At 50.0% G+C, this 22,919-nt stretch overlaps 1 protein-coding gene across 2 annotated transcripts in view; it reads left to right on the top strand.

Moving 5' to 3' along the window:
• The window catches only part of FGF9 (fibroblast growth factor 9), a 57,566-nt gene that overhangs the window by 19,619 nt on the left and 15,028 nt on the right, over window positions 1-22,919 (top strand). The window contains exons 1-2 of one of the 2 annotated variants that reach the window (XM_069808160.1): window positions 8,484-9,951; window positions 16,465-16,568. In XM_069808160.1, coding sequence (XP_069664261.1) covers window positions 9,675-9,951; window positions 16,465-16,568 — 381 coding nt within the window. In that variant the 5' untranslated portion in view covers window positions 8,484-9,674. Of the gene's footprint in view, window positions 1-8,483; window positions 9,952-16,464; window positions 16,569-22,919 lie in introns of those variants that run through there. The other variant, XM_069808161.1, reaches the window with a different exon arrangement.

Raw genomic sequence — 22,919 nt, 5'->3', positions numbered from 1 at the left:
ATATGAAAGGTCCACTGCTTGCTGTATCTGTGATGATGGTCACATTGCAGATATTGTTAAGGAATTTAGCATTGGTTGGTTCCACAAAACATTACACATACTGTACACAAAACTTAGGTTCCTTGACCAGTTCCTGGAGAACTGACCTAACGCTAAGCAAATAAAAGCATGTCCCCGGGATTCTTCTGGTTGAAATCATTTTCATAATCTGCCTCATGAGATGCGCATAACACATTGTGTAAACCCGCTCACTGAGCCCATTTTCTATCATCCCTTAGTTTAGCTTGATATTGCCTAAGTGTCCAGTAATGTTGACGTTTATTGTCTCCTCAAGGGAAGGTAAGACCCTTGGACCTCCTGAGTGCCTGAGGAGAGGCTACATAGACCGGGAGTCTTCAGTTTGAGACCAAAAAGTAAAATATGAAGGGAATGTATCAGGTGAATGAGTTACTACTATTCACCTGTTATTCAACAGTTACAGCACAAGGATGGGGAGGTATTCAATGAAACTAACAGGAGATTGGTTTGAAACTGATAGAAGAAAGTTCTTTTTCACATGAGAGTAATGAACTTCCAGCATTTGTTGTCATAGGAGACTATGGAGGCAGGGTCAAAGCAGGGTTAGGCAAATTCAGGGACAGCAGGTCTATAAGCAGATATTAAAGGCAGAATGCAGGGTAGTACCTTCTAGCATCCCTAATCCAGTGATTGTCGTTGCTGGGAGACAACAAGGGGATCAGACTGCACAAAGTGGCCAGGAACATGTGTACTCCCTAGATGGTGTTTCCCGCTGCCACTGTCATAGAGAAGGTAGTGGCATGGCTGTACTCCGGTCTGCTCTAACCATTTTCTTATGTTCTTACGTTAACTGGAGAATCAAACAGGTCAGACACTGTCTCTCGAACCCAAAAGACGGTGTGCATTTTCCATGACCTTCCACTCTCTCCAAAATGTAAAGCATTCATTCTCATACTTTTGGCCAGTTCCTTTATAAACTTCTTCAGACTGGGCAAACAGAAATAGCTTAAACAGAAGATGGCAGTCCTCTATGGGGAATGGCTTAGTAATCTTACAGTCCCTCAGCTCCCCACAACTACTGACTTCTCCAGAGCAGCCCCTTTCCGCCCCATACAATAGGGAAGGGTCTCCGGTCTTGCTGTAAAAGCAGGAAGTTCAGGAGAAACAAGCCGAGATTCTAGTCAGAGATGCTTTTGTCTTGGCCAGTCAAAAGGAAAACATTAGTACGTACCCAGGGTAATTATTTGAAGAAAATGGTTATATTATTTTCTGTCCCTTCAGAGTGCAGTTACATACTATTGAGTTATTGGTAAAATAGCAGCAGAATGATTAAGGAAATCAACAGGCAAAACCATGCAAACTATCTTAGTTATCAACGAAGTAATTGGATAGTGTTTAAGCAAATGAAACAGACACAGGCATGCAAAATATTACAAAGGATTATAATAACTGTAGCAGAGAGTGGAGGTTTCCAAGTGACTACATTCCAAATGACCTGACTACATTCACTACTGGCAAACAGAGGACTTTTTCATCACTACCCTGCTTCAAGGAACCACAACGAGAGGGGACGGTCACCCCAGAGGTATTGGGGTTTCCCAAAGAATGGGCAATTATAAATGAGAGTGAGAGGAGGAAAGCTTTAGAGAGGAAGAAAACAAACTCAAATTCTGCATTCTGTTACGTGGCTGTATTTCATAAAAAGGACAACTTTTAAGCCTGTTGTGGTTCAGTGGTTACAACAGCAGCCAGAGCAAAAATGCAACATATAATACTGACAATAGTTTAAAAAATGGGGAGGGAGAAAGTATAAAATTGATTTACAAAATGGGGAAAGGTGGTAAAGTCAAGCTGAAGACTACAGGAAGAAAGTCAGCCACTGACACGTTTAAAAAGAAATGCAAATTTTCTAAAACATATTTGTAAAGCAAGAATTCCTAGTGGTGGTGTAAGATCTTTGGTTAGATGGAGACAGCACATTTAAAATAATGTAGGAAAGGACAGAGTTTTTACTGATTTGGATCTGGGAAGGAAGAAGATGATGGAGATGGCGATAACTGCAATATCTCCTAATTCATTAGCGAGAAAGGAGAATTTTTAGTAAACGCAGGCTAGACTACTTAAAGAACTGGTCTCCCTATGGTACACCACAACACACCCCACAAGCACGGGCGTCCTCCCTTCCCCAAGCGCAGCCTCCGGCTCCGCTTCCACCCCACTCAGCCGTGGGCTGGCTCCCTGCAGAGCTGCCTCCAGGTCCCTGCGTGGCAGGGCCGTGCCTGGGGCACCCTTGTCCTCAGCGACTGCTCCCCTTCCTCAGCAGCAGCCGGCACCCAATGTCAGCCCAGCACCTGGGGGGGGGACAGCCCCGCGCTCCCCTCGGGGCCCATCCGTTGCTCAGCTGGCTACGGTCCGAGCAACGGGGACCCGGTCAGCCGCCACGGCCAGCTGAGGGGATCACACCCGTCGAAGACGATGGTGCCTCCGGCTGCCCCGTCGTGCTCTTACTTGCCCTCAGCTCTTAGCGCTGCTTGCCAGGGCCGTGGCGCTGGGGCCCCCTCTCCCCGCTGCTGGCTGAGTGATGGTGGTGGTGGTGGTGGTGGTGGTGGTGGTGGTGGAGGTGGTGGTGGTGGAGGTGGTGGTGGTGGTGGTGGTGGTGGTGGAGGTGGTGGAGGTGGTGGTGGTGGTGGTGGTGGAGGTGGTGGAGGTGGTGGTGGAGGTGGTGGTGGTGGTGGTGGTGGAGGTGGTGGAGGTGGTGGTGGTGGTGGTGGTGGTGGAGGTGGTGGTGGTGGTGGAGGTGGTGGAGGTGGTGGTGGAGGTGGTGGTGGTGGTGGTGGTGGAGGTGGTGGAGGTGGTGGTGGTGGTGGTGGTGGTGGAGGTGGTGGAGGCAACATCTTGGACAGGCGCTCGCTCCCCTTGCCGTGCTCCCCATCCAGGCCGTCCACCGCCCTCAGCGCAACCGCCCATCAGCCACGGGACCAGCACGCCCGGGGCTGGGCTCGGACCCCCGGCCTCCCGCCCCCCCCCCCGTCCGCCCGCTCGCCGCAGGGGGGGTGGCTGGGCCGTTCCCGGGACGGGACCGGGGCTCCCGGGCGGGCCGCGGGCCCCGGCCCCCGGCCTGGTAGGGAGGAGCGCAGGCCCGGGGGGGCGGCGGCGGCGGCGGCGGGGGGCACGGCGGGGCCGCCCCGCTGGCTTTGCCCGCTAGAGGGCAAGAGAGCCTTGCACAAGCGCGGCGGGGCGGCTGCCCCTGCCCCGCGGCCCTGGGCGCTCGCCTCGGCCGGCCCCGCTCCTGCCCGCGCCTGCCGCCGGGGGGTTCCGGCGCCGCGGCCCCGCGGGAGGGCTGCGGGCGGGCGGGCGAGGGGCGCCCGCGGAGGCGCCTCCTGCAGGCGGCGAGAGCTCAGCGGGCCTGAGGCCTTTCTGGGTGGCGCGGGAGCAAATGTCCGGGATGGACGGCCACGGCGCCGCAGGTGGAGGGGTAATCGCTTCCATCGAGAAAGCTGGCGAGGCCTTTGGCCGTTGCAGGCAGCGGGCGTGGAGCCGTCACGGAGCTGGCGTGGACCACCGTCTCCATCGGGGCGAAGGCACGGCGGCCGGCCGCCGGCACGCGGCGGGGGCACACGGCCGAGCTCCTGCCGGGCTGAGCCAGCGCCGAGAGGCACCTTCTCCCTGCTCCCGGGGAGGTGACGAGGAGCCGGCCGCCGGCTGCAGCTCGGGTCTAGCACCGGTAAGTAGCGTCCAGCTGATGGTCTGGGTATGTGACTTGGTTGGCATACGAATGCCACCTCATCTTTCAGACAGCGAACTATCCGCAAAAACAGTACATCGGGCAAAGGAAGAACCTCGGGGACGCCCTGCGGCCTGCCGGCAAACCCCGCCGAGCCTGCAGTCGCGAATGAGCTCCAACAGTTTGGGAGCGTGAAGAAGGCAGAAACCTCTTCGATTAGACACCGCGTGTGCTTGGGCAGGGAAGGTGAGCAAGGCAAAGGGCGGGCAGTGGCAGACCCGTTCTCCCAGGGAGCAGTCGTGTGAGCCGTGCCACGCAAATCGCTTGCCATGTGGGGGCCTCTGCGGTCACCTGCACCCGTGGCAGCTCTGGTTTCTTCCCCTTTTCTCCTTCCAGTCAACGGCGCTTTGGCTCTTGAGCTGGAGGGACTTGCAACATGATGGACAATCAATTCATTACTAAAACCAGCAGATACAAGCCATGTACAAATACAAACATCGGAGAAATTTTAAACGTATTTCGGCAGCTTTCACACTTACATCACCCTATCTACCTTCAAGTATTACCAACGAGGACATGCATTCCAAAAGACTATATCAACACCTGTGTCAATGCACTCAACTGTATCTGACCGATAATGGCATTATTACTTTTGTACTTAAATTAAGATATCTTAAAACATATAGCCTGATAACTCCCTCCCTAGGACAGTCACAAAGATCATATTCTGCCAATGCTTATTTAACGTAGATTCACTAATTCCTGGAAGCGGCAAAATACCATAACACCATAAGAAATTCATGTCCGATATCCTGCTGTGGCTGCGTATCGCATGGCGACACTGATGCTGGTGTTTTCTCGGTGTTTTCCATCTAAACTGCATGTTTTATGCTGGTCTGAAAATTTGGTGAACTGGGAAACGAGGCCTTTCCTGTTGGCTTCTGGGATTCTTGTAGGTAATTTTTTTTGTCATAAATACTGGTTTTTCTACAGTTTCTGAAGTGAGAGAGCAAATACATTCTTCTAGCTTAAATTTTCTAAACTTGTAGGCACTTCTTATATTAATCCAGTTAACCTGAATCACATGGCTAATAGGTTTTCACAAGTATTTTATTTATTTCCAGGCAATCTAGTCTTTCATAATCATGACTTTCAGTAACTTTTAGTTGCTGAGATGACATGAGTTTTCTTTGGAGGATTAATTTGTGCAGCTATATTAATAGATTAGTGCCCTCATCAGCCGTTCTGGGGAAATGCTGAATCACATGTATAGCACAGCAGGTGGGATCCATCCAGTCCTATCTAGACCTCTGTCATGTAGAAGTCTACATCTAATATAGGCTCCCTTCATACACGCAGAAGAATTAAGCATCTTTAGAGCATGAGTCATGTCATCCTAAAGTAGACGCCTAGAATAGGTCAGATGATTTGTGCCCTAAAATTGCTCCTATTTCTCTGCGTTAAAGAACAAGTAGTTTAGATCTCGACGTCTCCATTGTAGCAGCCTCAAGTGAGGTGAGGTGAATGAATACTCTTATCATATCCAGGTGTATATCATGCTTCAAAGTACCCTAAAAATCCTTATTTGTAAAGAAATCTGCAAATACAGTAGTCTCGACTTATGAAAAAAGCAGCTTTTAAAAGTTTGCTGACTCAAGACATTTTAGTAAAAATGGCAAATGCCATGTGTTTCATGGGAAAGTCTTTTTAATAAGAAAAGTCTTCCAGTTCTCCATCTGCAAAGTTGGAAAATAAATGAGTTGTTAGATAGATTGTAGGCCCAGAATAGGATCCTGTACTTTTGGTGAAATCGTGCAATCTGGGGGAATGAAAAAAACCCCACATTTTCTTATGGCAGGCTGATTTATTTTTTTAAACAACACTTAAAAATTGATACGTGAAAAGTTCATGTAAAGCTGAACTGGTTGGCAGAGTACAGGTGAAGCAGTTTTATTAAAAAAAAGAAGTCAGAATATCTAAAACTTGCCAGAGGTGTCACAATAGTGTGGTACGTGCGAGGAGAGTGTGTGCCAGGAACTCCTCAAGAAATGCAGGATCCTTCTGACCAGCTCTGCTTGCAGGAGTTAAAATCCTGCATAAAGCTGATGAGTAAGCTCTTGATGACTCACTGTGGCAGATGCAGTCTTTAATTCCAGGAGGGTATAAGGGAAGTGGGTGTGAATCTCGAGTAGAGGGGAGCTAGGGGTAGGGATGTTCCTGCCTCAGTGTCTTGGGGATAAAAGTGTAGGTTTTTAATACAGCCCCAGCTATCAGTAAAGCCAAACTTCTGTAAGGGGTAAGTTTGACATTACACATCACACATAGATTTTATGTGAAGCAGGGTTGGAACACCACCTACTCACAGATGGGTATAATTTTGGGGATGTCCTGCATAATTCATGTGTGGCTTTGATACTTATGAGTAATTCAGACATCAAAGCCTCAACTTAGATAACACTTTTATAACACTAAACTTCCTATAGCCAATAATCTGTGGGCTTTCATTTAAGTTCTTTAAAAAAAAAAAAGCAACTATACCAATACTTTCTTCTTTACCTTCAGATATTTTTCATAAGGTATGCTGATGTGAAGTACAAGATAGAAAATACTGAATCCTGGACTAGAGAAAAAATTAAAATTCCATATAGTACTCTTCCCTGGGACTAGAAATGTAAATTTTAAAGCACCGTAAAGGAGCTGGGAGCCTCTTTCCCAGTTGTTTCTAGACTGAGAGCACACCAGATACCAGGCCCTTCAGTCACTCTGCAGTATTCCCTCTGCTTTGCCAGTGGCACAAACCTTCACTTTTCAGCAGTCCAATTTCCTAACAAGCCATTTTACGTTCTCTTCCAAGTTAGCCATTACGCATGGAAAAACCTTCCCATTAATAACCATAAAGCTCCTTTATTGTTCTCCTTCAAATCTCCTTAAAACTTCCTTCTGACACCAAACACTTGTCATTGGCCAGGCCTGTTGCTTTTTATTCTCAAGGCTGCTTTTCCCTTATCCTTCCCCCATGGGTCTTTAGTATACACCTGTTGTCTTTCATCATGGGTTAAGATCATAAGCTCTTTGGGCATAGACCATCTCTCTTATTACATGTGTCTACAGTATCCAACACAATGGGACTGTGAGCCCTGCGCGGGGCCTCTGGGTACTGCCATGATCCAGTTGATAAAGAATAATGATTTTTGACATGGTGAGTTCTGCAGTTTTTCCCAAGTCATTCTGCAGTTGTTCATGCTGATATAACCAGTGTGCATGTGTGAGCAGTGTCCTTAAACCCGATATACAGGGTAAATGCTATGGAACTATTTACCGGAGAGTGCTGATTTTCCTGGTTTGCTGTTGGGGGTCTCGTCTGCTCTTGCACATCAAAATGCATGGACTGACGTGCAGCAACTGTTTCTTTCTGTGGGTTTGTACAGAACTAGTGCAACGGGACCCTGCTCTGAAGGTTCCGTATCCCATCCTTCAAATAGCAATAAAGACCGATGGAGTCAAATGAGAGGGAGGTGGCTTGTGCGCCACTGGCATGGAGTGTGTCAGTTCCCTAAAGGTCCCTGGGGATTCAGGACACAGCCTTTCCCTGCTGCAGTTTCCCCACTAGATGTGGAAACTGGAAGTCTCTTTCCCTCCTCTCAAGTGTTAAGTCACAGTGGCAAGTGGGGGGATGCATAAAGCCTGCGCCAGTCAGAGCTGGGCTGCTGCCTTTTGTGGTGGGGAAGGCAAGGAGAGCTGCCCCCTCAAACGAATGCCCACCGAGCAGGAGGACACGCAGAAAGTCAATTATTTTTAATAAACCACCTTGCAAAATTCTCCTTCCCCGGAGCTCTTTCCAGCCTCCACCAGTGACCTTCCTGGGCGCCACCACCTCAGCGATGCACATTATCATTCACACCATGCAATCTCTCCCCCCCAGCCCCCAAGATATTACGTTTCTTTTCCCTTTCTCCCTGCCCCTCTTCCCACCACCCCCAAAAGAGCCTGTCTTCAGGTTTTGCGCTTAATTCGAGGGGCTGCCGGAGCTGTCCTCTCCCCCGTGCAAGCCTCTGCATCGTGCCGGGTCCTTGAGCTCTGCCCGAGCAAGCCTTCTGCAAAGGCAGGAGACCCTTCTGTCCCTTTGCTAATTAATGCAGCTCTATCGGAGCGCGGCAAAACCCCAATCCTCGGCATCAGAAGAAGAAACAGAAATCCGCTCCCCTCTCGCCGGGTCTCTCCTGGCGGTTTTAAATAACTTTTTTTTTTTTTTTGGGGGGGGGGGAAGAACACGTACTCAGCATCGGCACCCCCGCCTCCCCCCTTCCCTCCACCGCGCTCTCAAAAACTTGGGCCGACCCCGGGCGCGGGGAGCCGCGATTCGCCCCCGGAGGCGGCGAGGGGGTCCCGGCGCTGCCCGCTCCCGTGGCGGCATCCCCAAAACTGCCCGCCCCCCCCCCCCCCCCCAATCTCCTCCGGCACCCGGCTGGGGCCGGAGCCGCCCCCGGCAGCGCAGGGGCAGAGCGGGAGGGCTGCGGACCGCCGCGGCGGGGGGCCGGAGTGGAGAAGGGGGGGAAAAAAAAATTAAAAATGCGGCGTGGGCGATAACAGACACCACCCCCCCCCGACACACACACACAGACGGAGCTCCCAAACTTCCCGCGACCCCGCCGGTTTGCCTTCCGGAGCTGAGTTTCAAGCCCGCTCGGGACAGTGGCAGCCCGGTTACCTGAGGCTGGGGGGGGGGGGGGGCCGGGGCTGAGGCCGGGGTCGCTGCCCGCCCTGCTCCCCCCCGCCAATGTCAAGGGGGACTCGGGCTCTGCGGGCATCTCCCGAGGAGCCCGCTTCCCGCAGCGGGCGGGCTCGGTATATTTAGCATCACGCCGCTTTTTTTTTTTTTTCCTCCCCCAAAGTTTCGCCCACTTATTTATGTATTTATTTATTTATTTGCCGGCGTGCGCCGCGCTGCCGCAGAGCAGTAAGAGCCGCTCCGCGCCGTTGCCTAAGCGCTGGAAGCGGCTCTGTATTGCAGCAGGTAGGGCTGAGCGCTAGGACCCCGGAGAATCCTTCCAGCAGCAATCAGGACTACCTTAAACCCAGCCCAATGCCTCTTCCTGCGCCACTCTGCGTGCTGGATGGAGATCCACAGTCAAGAGCTGCAGCTCAGTGCTGGAGTACAACATTTCACAGGGAGCCCTGCAGAAGCAACACCTGTTTCGAGCCAGCCAAGAAAGGCACAAGCACTTGTATGTTGCTGCTTTGCTTGTGGATCGTCAATAATCCTAAACCAGTGGACATCTGCTGAGCCTCCTGAGAATTCTGGATAATAGATTTGGACGTCAAAAGTTTTTTTTTTTCCTTTTTCTTTTTTCCTTTTTTTTTTTTTTTTGGATTTATCTCAGCCAACAACGTGAGATTTCCCCCCTCCCCCTTTGCAGGATTCATGCTGATGTATGCAGTCTGTTATAGAGTAAAAACAGCGCATGCCTTTCTGGAGTCAGAATCCATAAATCCTGACGTAGCCTGTGCATCTTAAAAAAAAATCCCTATAACGCCTAGGTATTTAAGTTGCTATGGTCATTCTTATCTTAAACCAAATGGAGAAACTACGGATTTTTTTCTTTATTACAGTTGGATGGGCTGAAGACCGTATTGCTTGCTAAGAGCTGGGGATATATGCATTTATATAGATATACACATCTATATGTTTATAAATATGTCAGTGTGTGAGTATAAAGTGGTGGTTTCGTAGACTAACTGGTTTGACCTTGAACCTGTACCAGTCAAAACAGAATATTACTTTTATTTATGCATTTAATGGATTGAAGAAAGAACATTTTCTCTGTAACTGCGCTAGGGAGGGGAGAGGAGTGGAATATACCTAATCTTATATCTCCTGGGTTTGGCACCATCATTATTGTTTATTCTTATTCTCTAAAAGCAGAATCTTCTGATGGCTCCCTTAGGTGAAGTTGGGAACTATTTCGGTGTGCAGGATGCAGTACCCTTTGGGAATGTGCCCGTTTTGCCGGTGGATAGTCCGGTTTTGTTAAGTGACCACCTGGGTCAGTCTGAGGCAGGTGGGCTACCCAGGGGGCCTGCGGTCACGGACTTGGACCATTTAAAGGGGATCCTCAGGCGGAGGCAGCTATACTGCAGGACTGGATTTCATTTAGAAATCTTCCCCAATGGTACTATCCAGGGAACCAGGCAAGACCACAGCAGATTTGGTAGGTATTATCCTTAACCCTTTAGTGGTCATGTGATGAAATACTGGGGCAGAACCGCGGGCCGGGGGACGGCGGGGGGTGCGAGGCGGGCGGGGGGGGGTGTGTTGTGCTGACGGCCGAGCCGCCGGGGGCGAAAACGAAGGCGGCCGGGACTGCAGATGGAGACGAGCGGCACCACCGCAGCGGAGCAGGAGCCCTCGCCGAAGTGGCCGGGCGCTCGGTAGCGATGTTCGCGTAGCCCCAAGTTCTGCTTCGGAGCGGACGCGTTAACCGGGAGGCGGTGGTGGCGGTGGTGGAATTTTCGCTCGGGACGTTTCTGCCGAATGATGTGATTTCGCGAGTTTAAAGGGGTTTTTAATCATTAACCACCACCATTTAAAATTCACCGAGTTTCCCGAAGGGAGTGGCCGTCGTCCTGTACGCAAATTAACGAGGGCTTTTCTTTCGTTTTCCCTGCCGATTACCTGCCCTAGTAACTGCCTGAATCGCAAACCCAGCCTATTTTCTCTCCTCGGCGAGGATTCGCCGGCAGCCCCCGCCGCTCCGCGCCGGGGCTCGCCGCACGCCCGAACCCGGCCCCCGCAGCCCGCAGCCGCGGGGCGCTGCCGGTGCCCGGCGCCCCGGGAAGGAGAAGGGAGCGCAGGTGGGCTCCGCGCCCCCCCCCTCCGTAACCCACCGGGAAGCCTGCCCCCAAACTTGCCTTTCCCCGGCTGTGTGGCGTGTCCAGGTGGCAGCGAGTCGGGGCGAGCGTCGCCTGGATTTCATTTCCAGGGGACGCGATTTTGTGACTCAGCAGCCGGGGCTGGAGGGCTCAGGGCTTCGGCCACCCCTCGGAGCCCGTGCACGCACACACGCACACGCGAGTCGAGTGGGCCCGGGGCTTCTCCGCTGCCAGGGAGGCTGTTCAAGGCAGACCCCGGCAGATCGCGTGTAGGAAAGTAACTAAAACAGCCTGGATGAGCCGATTCTTTGTGGTTTTGAAGGAGGGGGGAGGAAAATAGGCCAGGTTAGCTCGCCACGCTCCCAGCTGTTGGAAGGAGTTAACTTGCGAGTGAACCAACCTGACAGCACTTAAATTCGGTCGTAAAAACAAAGTCCTGTGGTGATTTTTTTTTCTCTCTCTCTTCGTATTTTAATGCCAGATGTTGAGCGATATCTAACTGTATTTTATTGCTTTGCGAAGCTGTTTAGATAATGCCGGTGTTGTAGGAGATGATCTCCAAAGGGCGCAGGAGGGAAGGGGCGGGGGGGGGGGGGTGGTGGAGAGGGCTGAGACTCGCATGGGCGCAGGTTTATCCTCCATCCCCCGCCTGCTCCCTGACACTCTCACGCTGCTTCCAGGCTCTGCCTCCCTCCCACGCCGCCCGCCCGGGGTCCCCGGGGCTGGAGGGGGGGGGGACATTTAGCGTCGCGGCTCCCCCGGGAGCGCAACATCCACGCTTGCTGGCGAGGAAAAAGTGCGGAAAGTGTTTTAGGCGGCCGCGCAGTGCGGGGAACGGGGCGGGGGGGGATTGTGCATCCAGGCATTTTCCTTGACACAGGCAGGCGCCGTAGCTGTTGAACTGCAGCCGCAGCCGCAGGTTTCCCCCTGCCCGCTGCGGTGCGCGGTGCGGTGCGCGGTGCGGGGCCGGCAGCAGGTGTAGGGCGGCCGCTCCGCTCCGCGCACCGGCAGCCGGGGCTGCGGGGGGCCGGCACCCCGCGGGGCCCCGCCGCCCCCGGAGGAGGGCCGCCAGCTGTTCCCTTCGCAAGGCGGCGGTGACCACATTATTCGCGGCGTCTATTTTTAAAAATGGCTTTCCAGCCGCAGTTGTAGGAAGCTGACAATTCCGAGGGGCAGCTCTTCCAGCGCCTTGGCTTTAAATAGATTTCTTTTTTTTTTTTCCTTCTGGGTTTGATCGCCCTCTGCTCCCCAGGACGCACCCACCCCTGCGATAACTCCTCTCCCACGGAGCGCCCCGGTGATGCCCCGGCTCGGTCCGGGGTCGGGCAGACCGGGCACGGCAAAGCCACGGGATGCGTTGGGGCTCCCGGCTTATTTGGGGGCGGGGAGGGGATCTCGGGGCTTTTTGTATCGGTGCCGTGACATCGCTGTTGTGTTTGCCGGGAGGTCACGGAATCGCAGATGCTATTTGGGTTTGGGTGGTTGTAAAGTCTTCTGATGAGCCCGGGAAGGTCCGCATCCCAACTCGGGAGCTGCCCGGGGGAGAGCGGGATAACTTGGTCTCCTCGGAGCGTGTGCGGTAAACCTGCGGGGGGGGACACGGGGGACACGACGCGAGTCAGAAGGAAGTTTTCCTCCAGGAATAAGGAGGACAAAGAGAAAACCCCGGGGGCTGCGCGTAAACTCCTCTCTGGGCTCTGCCCTGTGGGAATCCCCCTCCCCGCGCACACACACACACACACGCACACGCACACACCTCTGGAGAGACATCAGATAAGAGTAATTCTTTTGTGATGCTATGTTGGATGTGTGCCTATTGCATACAATAAACCGAGCCATATTGTGTGTCTATACTCGCCCGGTTCTGGGAGCCTTGGCATTTCGCAATTCCTGCAGCAAGATGTCCATCTCTAAAAGAAAAGCTCCCCGGGAGAGCCCGGCTCGGTGTCCCCCCCCCCCCCCCCCCCCGTAATGAGATCTCAGGTGATCAAAGCCGTATCTCTCCTGGGGCACAAAAGAAATTTTTTTTGATGCAGTCTCCTTTAGTCTAGGGCATTTGCTAGACAGTGGAGTCATTGTAAATTCAGGAACTCTGTAACAGCGGAGAGGCGTGCCTCTGTGCGTCAGCACAAGTACTGCATGCACAGCATTAAAAAAATAGGAGCATGCAGGAAAAGGAAAAAAAAAAAAGCTTGTCAGCAGGTGACCTCCGCTCCCCGGGACCTGCTGCTACAAGGAACCGCTGCGTTCATCATCTGCGGGAGCCGCGCAGCCGCCCGCCCTCCCGCCTCTCCCACTCGCCCTCTGCCTGCTCCGGCTCCCGGGCCGCCGGGGCGGGGGCGGCGCCGGGGAGGGCGCGGGGGGCGGCTCCGGCCCGGGGGGGGGGGTGTCCCTGCGGCCGCCCGCCCCTTCTGCTGCTGGATGCGGGGGGCCGGGGCTGCGCCCCCCCATCCCCGTGCTGTCTCCGGGGTGACCCGGGAGGCCGAGGGGGGGGGGGTGATGCATGCGGAGGGCTGTGGCCCCCGGGAGTGGGAATTGGGGGCCAGGTTTTAGGCAGAGGCAAGGGCGCCGAGCAGCCCCCGCAGCCTCCCCCGCTACTGCAGAGGGGAGGGGATGCGGGGTGGCTGGGAGGGGGCAGGGGGGGCAAGTGCGCTGGAGAGCCTGAAACCGAAGCAGGGCCCTGCTGCCTCCTGGGGGGCTGTGGCTGTCTGCGCTCCCGTCTCTTAATTGGCATCCCGGGGGGGGGAGCGGTGACAGCTGCGACAGGCGGCACCGCAGCCCGGCGGAGCGCCCTGCCCAGCCCAGCGCCGCAGCCCCGGCGCCGGGGGCGGGGAGGGGGACGCCGGGGAAGCCCCTGCCCTCGGGCCCGTCGCCGGGCTGACCACCGAGGGCTCTGCCTTCCTCGCCCGGGTGAAGGGTGGGTTGGGAAAGGCGCGGCAGCAGCACGGCCCCCGCCACCGGCGCTTCCCTCCTCCCGCCTACAAAGCAGCGGCTGGCGGAGGCGCTTCTTCACCGAATCCCTTGATGGTGCGTTGGGGTGCCGAGTGGAAGCGAAACCGCTTCAATCCAGCGGTGCAAAGAGAGGCTACGTATAGCCAAAGACAAAAACGTGCGAGGGGCGGAACGGCAGCAACAGAAAGAGGTGTAGCTGCAGGGATGTCCGCTGCTTAAAGCCAAGGCAAAGGCTTCTGTCGGTCTGTTCTTCACCGCTCTGTTCGCTAAACTAGACGAAAGTTAACGTTCCCCGTTGTGCGGGTGACCCATCTCCTCTCTCCTGCGAGCCTGGCAGGAGAGCAGGACCGGCCTTGGCGGTCAGGCTGGCGTCCTGCCGCCGGTCAGCGTGGTCAGTTGGATGGCGTGGAAGAAGGTGCATGAAGGGCTGATGTGGACGTGCAAGGCGTAACTTTCCCCGAAACTTTCTTCCTCACGTCTCTGCGGAGGAGCGGGTCTCTGCCTTGAAGTGGTTTCATTAAAGAAAATGTTTGGTGTCTGACAAGAAGATATTCAGCGTCCTACGCACTGAGACAGTTATTTCCTCTCTCCTTTTCTTCTCTTCCCCATTTTTATCTATGAATAGGGCCCTAGCTTTTAAAGTTTGGAGCTGTGCTGATTTTCATTTGGCCCAGTCTCATTTTGAAAAGGAATATCTATTTTAATATCTGGTTCAGGTCCTAAGTACTACCTGTATGTTGTAGAAACTATACAGTGAAAATACTCACAGGAGCATTGGGCCAAATCATGCAATCCTTAAAGTGGCAAGACTTGTATAAGACTGCATGCTTGGCCCCAGATAATCTCTTGAAGGACTTAACAGCATGGCACATAAAACTTGCTGTGAATAGGCTTTTAAATATTTCAAAATCAGTCTCTATTCTGATCTCAAACATGTGGATGCTCTTTGCCAAGCACCTTAAATTCATCTTCTGCACTTGCAATAGGACGTGACAGTGCTATTTTGTTCTTTTGACACACTAAGCAGCATGCACCCAAATATTTGAAATGAGGACAGCAGTTAAAGTCTACATTTATACTGATGTGAAAGATGCCAGATTTACTAACTTAGCTGTAGTATGGTATAATACACAGTTAACATAAGATTTAACCTCAGTTAAAATTGCTTGGTAATATGTATCAGGTAATATGATAGTTTGGTAAAAGCTTTACAGAAAAAGCCTTAGTAAGAAATCTGCAAGTATTGCATGTCCAGATATAATGGGAATGTTTAAATGATTTCAATGGATCGGTTGTATCTGAGATACTATGTATACCAGATAAACAGCATGCTACCACTTTTTATTACTTAAAAAAAAAATTCCATAATTACTGAATACTTCCTCCCAGTATTTTTTATTTGTGCATATGTAGAGAATAATCTAACATGCCCAGGCCTTAAAACAGGATTATCAAAACAATAAGACTATGGTGTTTGTAGTACTGAATAATATATAAGGTAATGATCAATAGTCCCTTACAGGGAATACATTTCATCTTTACATTAGCTTGGCTATAAATTTTCCCTATTGGCTTCAACTTGTGCTATGTTAGATTTATGCCTGTTATTGATTAGTGCACAACTATTTTGTGGGAGATGCCAAATTAATTGTTCCAAAAATGCATGAAAGTGCTTTTTTATTGTCCACGTGAGGCTCAACACGTACTGTACTGTTTTATTATTTCATGTAAATGTAGTTTCCAATAAGCTTTAAAAATAGTTACATGGTGTGCTTAGATGTGAAAATTCACAAAATATATTGAAAATGCTACTCTGTGCTTTATTTTGTGGCTCAGAAAGTAGCGTAACACAGCACTGTGCTTCTGAATGTTGCTGGATAACTCCTGTGAGATCATTACAGTCTTACATGAGTGCTTCCAAATAGGAAGCAATTTCCATTTTTTCCACAAGACTTCTAGGTTTATGCAAGGTTTGGCTGGTAGCATCCTCACTGAAGAGGTAAGCAATTTGCAGGGAAGGCTGCCAAAAAAACCCCAAACCCTCAGAACCAGATGAGCTGATATTTGATACACATACTTGCTGTACCATGCACATTGATGCTGAACCTAGGAGCTTTGCGGAAGCAGTGCTTCTCTCTGCAAAATGTTCTTATCTCTAGTGCACAAATGTCTGTGTGAGCTTGCTGTTATGTGCATGGGAAGACCTAATCATTTATACACTATTACTTAGGTTTAGAATATTTTAATTTTTGAATTTGAGATGAGTAAAAAATAACACACCAGAGAGAATGGTTACTATCTAGACAGAAATGTGTGAGACTCTGGACTATACTAAGGATTTTCATTTCTCAAGCCTCTGGAAGATCATACTGTGAGTAAATCTTTCCCCATATTCCTGCTTCATTGATGCCTGGAAGTAGATCTTTTGGTTCCATGTGTAAGTTGTTTTTATCTCACAAATCTGATTCAAATGTATTTTTTCAGAATTTATTTTGCAAGACAAATTTCATAGGTTAATACTGCTAATTTTGGCAATCTAAAAACTTGTTTGTTTGTTTGTTTTTCTTTGAATGTATTATTTGTTGTGCAAATCAGAATACGACTGAGCTTTGGATCTGTGTTTAGAGATGATGAGAAAGATTGAGAGTAGTCTTTTAATTTGGTACATTAATGGTGCCTGCAATGCATCACTCTAGCAAAGACTCAAAGGACTTCACTGTTCCAAGTATCGTACTTTAAGATATATTCATTTGTTCCTCATCTTCCTCCAAACAACTCTGAAAATGGGAAAAAGCCTTTGAAAATAGCTGCTTGTCACTCAGGGATCAGTCACTTCTGGAAAAAAATATCTTTCAATGGAAACAATATGTACATTATTTGTTTTTTCCTGCATTTTATAGGTATACTGGAATTTATCAGTATAGCAGTGGGCTTGGTCAGCATCCGAGGAGTCGACAGTGGACTCTACCTTGGAATGAATGAGAAAGGGGAACTGTACGGCTCGGTAAGTTCCCGCTAGCCTTGGGCAGTCATGATCCTTACTTTCTGTGGGAAAAATACTTGGTAACTCCTAGAAGCCACCATTGCACTAGGTGCTGTACAAGCACTGTTTCTGCTCTAAATATCTTGCAGCCTAATTTGAAACAAGACCCTGTGGGTGGTATAACAAATATGGGTGAGGGAAAAGGTGACAAAATCAGGAATGAGTAATAATGCAGATGGACGACAATTTAGATACAAACAATAGAGACTGATGGCCAGAGCTGGTCACTGAAGACTGAAGGATGTACTGGAAGATTTGTAAATGTGTCCTTTCAGTGGAGATCTGAAAAGAGACAAAGTCGCTGCCTTTTGTGCGTAGGCAGAGAGCTTTCTAGGAATGGACAAAAGAAAGTGGAGGGGGAGGTAACGGGTGTCACGTGTGGATGAGAAGATGAGAAATAGGTCTGGGTAAAAGTTATAAAAAGTATAGGAATGAGGGCAAGAGGCTTGGTGGTCTTGTCCTGAAAGTTCAGCTGGCGCTCCCTGCGGGATGGCAGCAGGAGTGAGTAACGTGTGTGAGGGAGGAGTAAAACTTGGTATTTCAGACGTGGGAGTTAGGCTGGCAAACCAGCCTACCTGCAGCCGATGAGTGACTGTTCTCGGCAACACGGGCTGTCTTGCAGCAGAGGAGCGTGTGTGTGTGTGCGTGTGTGTGATGTGAGCCTCACCTGGGAATACTTGAGACATCTGACGTACGCTGCGGTTCGCGCCCTGGGTAGATCGTGGGCAGGGGGAATCTGAAATCGAGTGGGTAACTCCCCAAATAGTAGAAGGCAGCCTCTTCTAGCAGTAAAGTATCGACCTCCAAAGTTGACAAGGACTGGAGAAGCAGTTGTGTTTGAGGAAGAGGATGGTGGGTTTGAAGGGTAAGCAACTGTTTAAAGTGAAGGGAGGTTGTGTATTCACTGGGCTTCATTAGAAGCATGGAGAAGGTGACGAGGGTCGACTGATGGTGTAAACGTTGCCAAGAGAGACACTCCAAAAGGAGTTAAAGTGGTAGAGAGTGGCTTTGGATGTAGCTGAAGATACCCATGTCAGAAGGGAGTAACGGTAACTGGGAGGAGGGTGGGGAGGGAACTGAGTGGGACAGCAGTGAGAGCGGGAGGAAACACGAGAAGGTGGTGAGGAGTGGGCAGGTGAAAACAGAAAGGGTCAGAGGCAATTCCAGCTTTCGTATAACGTGATCCGTGGAGGAGTGTGAGGAAGCGAGACCAGGAAGGTCCAGAAAAAGTGGTTTTATAGGGGTGTCGAGGTTCACTGGTACCTTTCTAGCAACATTTTGTGTGAGAGAGGGAAGGCAGAGAGGGGAAGGGGACTGTCTTCTGAGCAAAGAGCAGATCAGGGGAGGAAAGCAGAAGGTACGGATCATGACAGTGTATGTGGGAGGCAGAAAAAGAGGTGGTAGAATGAGGGGCAAGTCTGGGATGGAGAATGTGTGGACATGGGAGAGAGGGAGATGCAGAGATGGTGACAAGCAGTGAGTGGGAAAGGCCAAAGAAAAGGCATTTAGCATAAATGGCAATATAGAGGAGGAAAAGGTTGGAAGGATAGAGAGGAAGAGAGAAAGGGAATGGGGGCAATGACAGATGTAAACAAGTTGCCCGTGAGGGGTGAGTAAGTCATCATAAGTCACAATCCTTGTGCAGCTGATGAATGGGATAAAGAACTGGCAAAGTCATGAGTACTTTTATGGTTCAGTTAGGCAGCAAAAAGGCAGAACAACAACAGTAATATGAATCAGTAATGTTAGTAATCATCAGTAAGAGTAATCGTTTAAACAGATAAACATAGTGAATCAGTTACTCTACAGATCAGATATTCAGAAAAAGAAAATGTGGTTATTGATAGAGCTTAAATGCATAGACTTGGGAAAGCAAATGTTACATCACTTTTCTGTGCAATTTGTATTTTGTGTTTGCAATATGTTTGACTGTCAGAGTGAATTACTCAAAACATTCTTTGCTGAAGAAATATGCACAAGAAATTCTTTGTAAATTGCTAAGCTCGCTGCATTAATAAAATAGTTGCTCCATGAGCAGCAGTTCTAAAGGAGCCTGCTTTCCTAGGGGTTTGTGTCTCTCAGCGCAAGACATGCGTCTCCCTGACCTTCTGTCCCTGCAGTAACACAAGTTCCCCAGCCTTTTGTGTTTCTTGCATGGAGAAAGAGACAGCGTTAGCTGTCCAAGCTCACCGGATTGTCAGTTTGCAGAGATTACATAGCTCACCACTCCCAAGTAGGACATGCAAATGATTTCTCTTTTTTACCGTGCCTCTGATTAGTTGCAAAACTGATAGGAACTTAATTTTCTTGAAGACCTTTGCCTCCTGATTGAAACTGGTTGAAAAGCTAAGGAAGGACAGACAGGCAGGGAGATGGATGTACAATATAATTGGATAACCTCTTTTCCCTAAGAAATGACGCTAAAAATATGAAGCCATTCATAATGGAGATCTGGCAATCTATAGGGCCAGAATGCAAAGTTCAGGTTAAAATCTGATGGATGATATGGCTTATTGTCAGCCTCCAGAGATGGGACATACTGAAGAGTGATGGTAATTGAATTACATTACTTCCAATGAAATATAACCTCTAATGGCTACTCAGTGTGATGATGCTTTAAAGCCTTGTCAACACTAGCAATCCTAGTGCCTATATTTCAGCAACTGTCAGCTCTCGTAGAAACACTGAGATAAGCAGGCCTCAGAGCAGATTTTTGTGTAGAATTGGCTGGACATTTTTAGGTGACAGTGTTTTGCTTTTGGTTTTGGTCAAAAAAAAGCAATTAATTGAAAATGAGGTTCTCTGATGGGAATAAATGTTGCAGTTTGAACCAGAAGCAAGGCACAATCCAGCACAGAATTATCTTTCTGCGAGAGAGAAGATCAGTTTAACTGAAATTAGTTTCGAGACTGATACGTGACAGGCTGAGGTTCAAGTTTTTCACCTGAATAAAGTGGAGTGGTCACTTGAGTTGAACTGTTCTGTATCACCAGCAAGTTGTCCTTGTACTGCCTGTGCTGGGATGTGGGTCCCTCTGTCTTGGTTTCTTCATTAAGGGCTCTGAATGTGTTTTCTAAGGTGGGAAAACTGTTCCCTACGCGCAACTAAATAGCAACCTAAGAAATACCTGGTCCTGCTCTACATCAGCATTGTGGACGTGAGCAGGTGTGTTTCTGCAGGCAGTCAGTACTGTAGCACTTGACACTGCCGGAATAGACGCCTTGTGTCTATGACACTATCATATTTATATTCAAATTACTCCATGAAAAATATGTTAGGTGTGGATCAAATCAGAGACCTAAAAGACTTCTATCCTTCTATATTTGTGTTTGAAACATTTGGCACAGGAAGATTTTTCCCAGCATATTTGTGGTGCCACTGAAGATGGGACATATGGCGAAGCTGAGCAGCCAGCATGGGAGATTGCTGCCAATTTTCATGAAAGGCAACAGTAAAGGCAGTTTCAGTGTATCTTGATCCAGACATGTTCCTCTTGGCCTTCTCGAAGTGTTGCTTTCCTCCTAGATTAGCTGCCTGACAAACTCTTCCCAACTTGCCACCGTTACCGGGAGCAGTTTCTACTGCGTCTTCTGGTTCAGAGCACAGTGACTCTCATGGTGCTCTCAGGCAGCAGCGTATAACATAGGGTGGCTGTTCTCAAGTTCCCCCTCATCCCACGGACTCAGCCAGGGAAAGCTGAAGATATATGGATGTGGTACTGCAGAGAAGCCAGTGGTAGCTGCGTAGCGACGACTTGGAGGCTGGTCAGTGACAGCAGCTTTCCCTCCCGTCTCGCTCCGTTCCTGCTCTCCCTTTACCTTGCCTTCCCCTTGCAGCCTGCAGCTATGACTCATCATGTTTCACAACAGCTACTGTGCTTGTCATTGGAGAGGAGGAAAAATCCAAACTACAGATAGGACCCGAAGGGTGTTAAGACGAGACACGAAGACCTTTTTCCTTCCCGAGTGCCAAACGGCTCTTGCCAACACCTCTGGCAAGAGTGTTAGCAAATGTGTCTTAGCTGTGCTCCTCGGTGCCGTGCCATGGAGTGAGGGAGGTCTTTCTGATCAGTCCCACGACCTTCAGGCCTTCGTGGGCCGTCGCCACCCTCACACCGCCCTGCGCTGCTGCCCTTGGGAATATCAACAGTTGGCACCCACGTGGCAGGCAGTGATGAGCACCCAAACCACGGGGTACCCATGGTTCGCACTGCAAGCTTTCCTCTGAGACAGTCCTGTGCTACCTTGAGCACAGCAGGACCATGGGACATCATCACCTCAGCTGCCCTCGTTGTCCCAGGCTCTCCTGCAGTAGAGAGCTGTGCTACATCCCGCTGCTGGCATCCTTGCTCCACCAATCTCCCGTGGACACAGAACTGCCCTGCTCCTCTTCTCAGACTAGATATAAGGAAAAAATTTTTTATGGTGAGGGTGGTGAAACACTGGAACAGGTTGCCCAGAGAAGTGGTAGATGCCCCATCCCTGGAAGTGTTCAAGGTCAGGTTGGACGGGGCTTTGAGCAAACTGGTCTAGTTGAAGATGTCCCTGCTTATTGCAGGGGGTTGGACTAGATGACCTTTAAAGATCCCTTCCAACTCAAACCATTCTCTGATTCTATGAAATGCTGGTGTCTCCATTGCTCCTTGTGTCCTTGGCAGGTGACAACAGGCAGCTCAGGACGAAAACTGGGAGTTGGAAGATCTGGAGCAGCTACAAGGGGAGCTGTGCAGGGGGCAGGAGGGAAGGCAGGAGGGGAGCTGTTGGAGTTGTTGGGGAAGGGGGAGAGGGCTAGGAGTGCTTGGAAGGAGAGGAGAGGGGAGAGAGAGAGGCTTTATGTGCCCACAACAGCTGGGACAGAGCTGAAGAGCCCAGATCTGGAGCCAGGGAGGGAGGCTCCTCACCTCTGGGTTTCAGACTTACAGCATGTGTGCAGCAAAGTGAGATTTAGGACTGTTTGTAACAGGGTAATAAATTGCTGTCCTTCAAAAAATTAACTGAAAACTTGTTTGTCCCAATGGTTTTGGGACACTAAACATGCCTTTTGCTCCTAAAACTACTGGGGAGAAGGTGGAGGAGAAGAGAGAGTGCTGTCCTTGAAGAAACATGTTTTCCCAGTAAGTGTGCAGGGAGGTGACGATATGCCTCTTTATTGTCCCAGCAGGGCTGCACCTGCAGTATTTTGTGTTTTTGTTTGGGTCCCCACAGTCCTGGAAGGACTATGCAGCTACAAAGATGGGTGAACAGAAATATCTTTGACAAAAAGGGGACAATTTTTCATAGTTTACTGAAAATTGCTTGGTGTAGGTAAGGATAGGTTTTGCTGCAGTCTAAAAATATCTTTTATGTTCCCATGCAAATAAGGGAAGAGAATTGTTCAGCCCTTCAAATGGTAGGTCAAGGTGCACGGAAACAACGTGAAATAAAAAACAGGTTGAAGGTGCATGTTTGGAACAGCATATGGGACAACTATATGGTTGCTACAGTTACCTAAGAATAGGACAGATAAATAAATTACACTGCAGTATCACTCACACTTTCCTGTTAGTGTTAAACATCTCCAATCTAAAGCAATTCCATATGCCTCTGATTGATTGATTTTTTTTTTTTTTAAATAATCTGGATTATCTGCCTGTCTGTGTACACGCAGGCACCTGTGGCTGAGGTGAACCTGGAAACAGGACAGTTGCAGCGCACAACAATTTTTGGAGGGCAAATTAAATGGAATTTCCCTGAATGAAGGCGCAGATTTCTAGGCTGAGAGTGGTCAAATCCCAGGAGGGATAATGGCTACGGCAGCAGGTTTAACACCCTTCTGCTTGTGTGTAAAATAATGAAGTGCCTTTTGGTAACTGGTCCAAATAGTGGAGAGGCAGAGGGCAGTTCCTGGGGCACCTGAGTTGTGAGGAGTGGTCAGGCTTTCCACGTGAGCAGCATTGCTCAGGAAAACCTGGCACTCCTGTGATCAAAAACCCGATGGTGTCTTTTAGCAGTAACAGCAACTCGTGTCTTCCTGAGTAAATCCGCTTTAAGCAGAAGAGTTGCAAGAAGCAGGCCTGTAGTTAATTTGAAAGGCCAAACTTTGAGATCTGAAGGGGACCAGTTCAAAAAGGTGCTTATGGCTCTGAATGTGAAGGAGGCTTGAAACTTTGTCAGAGATGCAGAAATCCTGTGGAAACGGTATCCCAGCAAGCATGAAACTGCTGGGAAGGATTTGGAGGCTAATAGGCTGTGGGTGCTTGACAAAGGGTCTGCGAGGAATGGGAGAAGGGCAGGTTGCAGAAAAGCACGTATCTTAGAGGTGTAGAAGCATCGG

The sequence above is a fragment of the Haliaeetus albicilla genome, chromosome 20 (genome assembly GCF_947461875.1).
Source record: "Haliaeetus albicilla chromosome 20, bHalAlb1.1, whole genome shotgun sequence".
Lineage (NCBI taxonomy): Eukaryota > Metazoa > Chordata > Aves > Accipitriformes > Accipitridae > Haliaeetus > Haliaeetus albicilla.
Note: the sequence above shows the minus strand (reverse complement) of the source record. Positions and strands in the feature narration are given on the sequence as shown.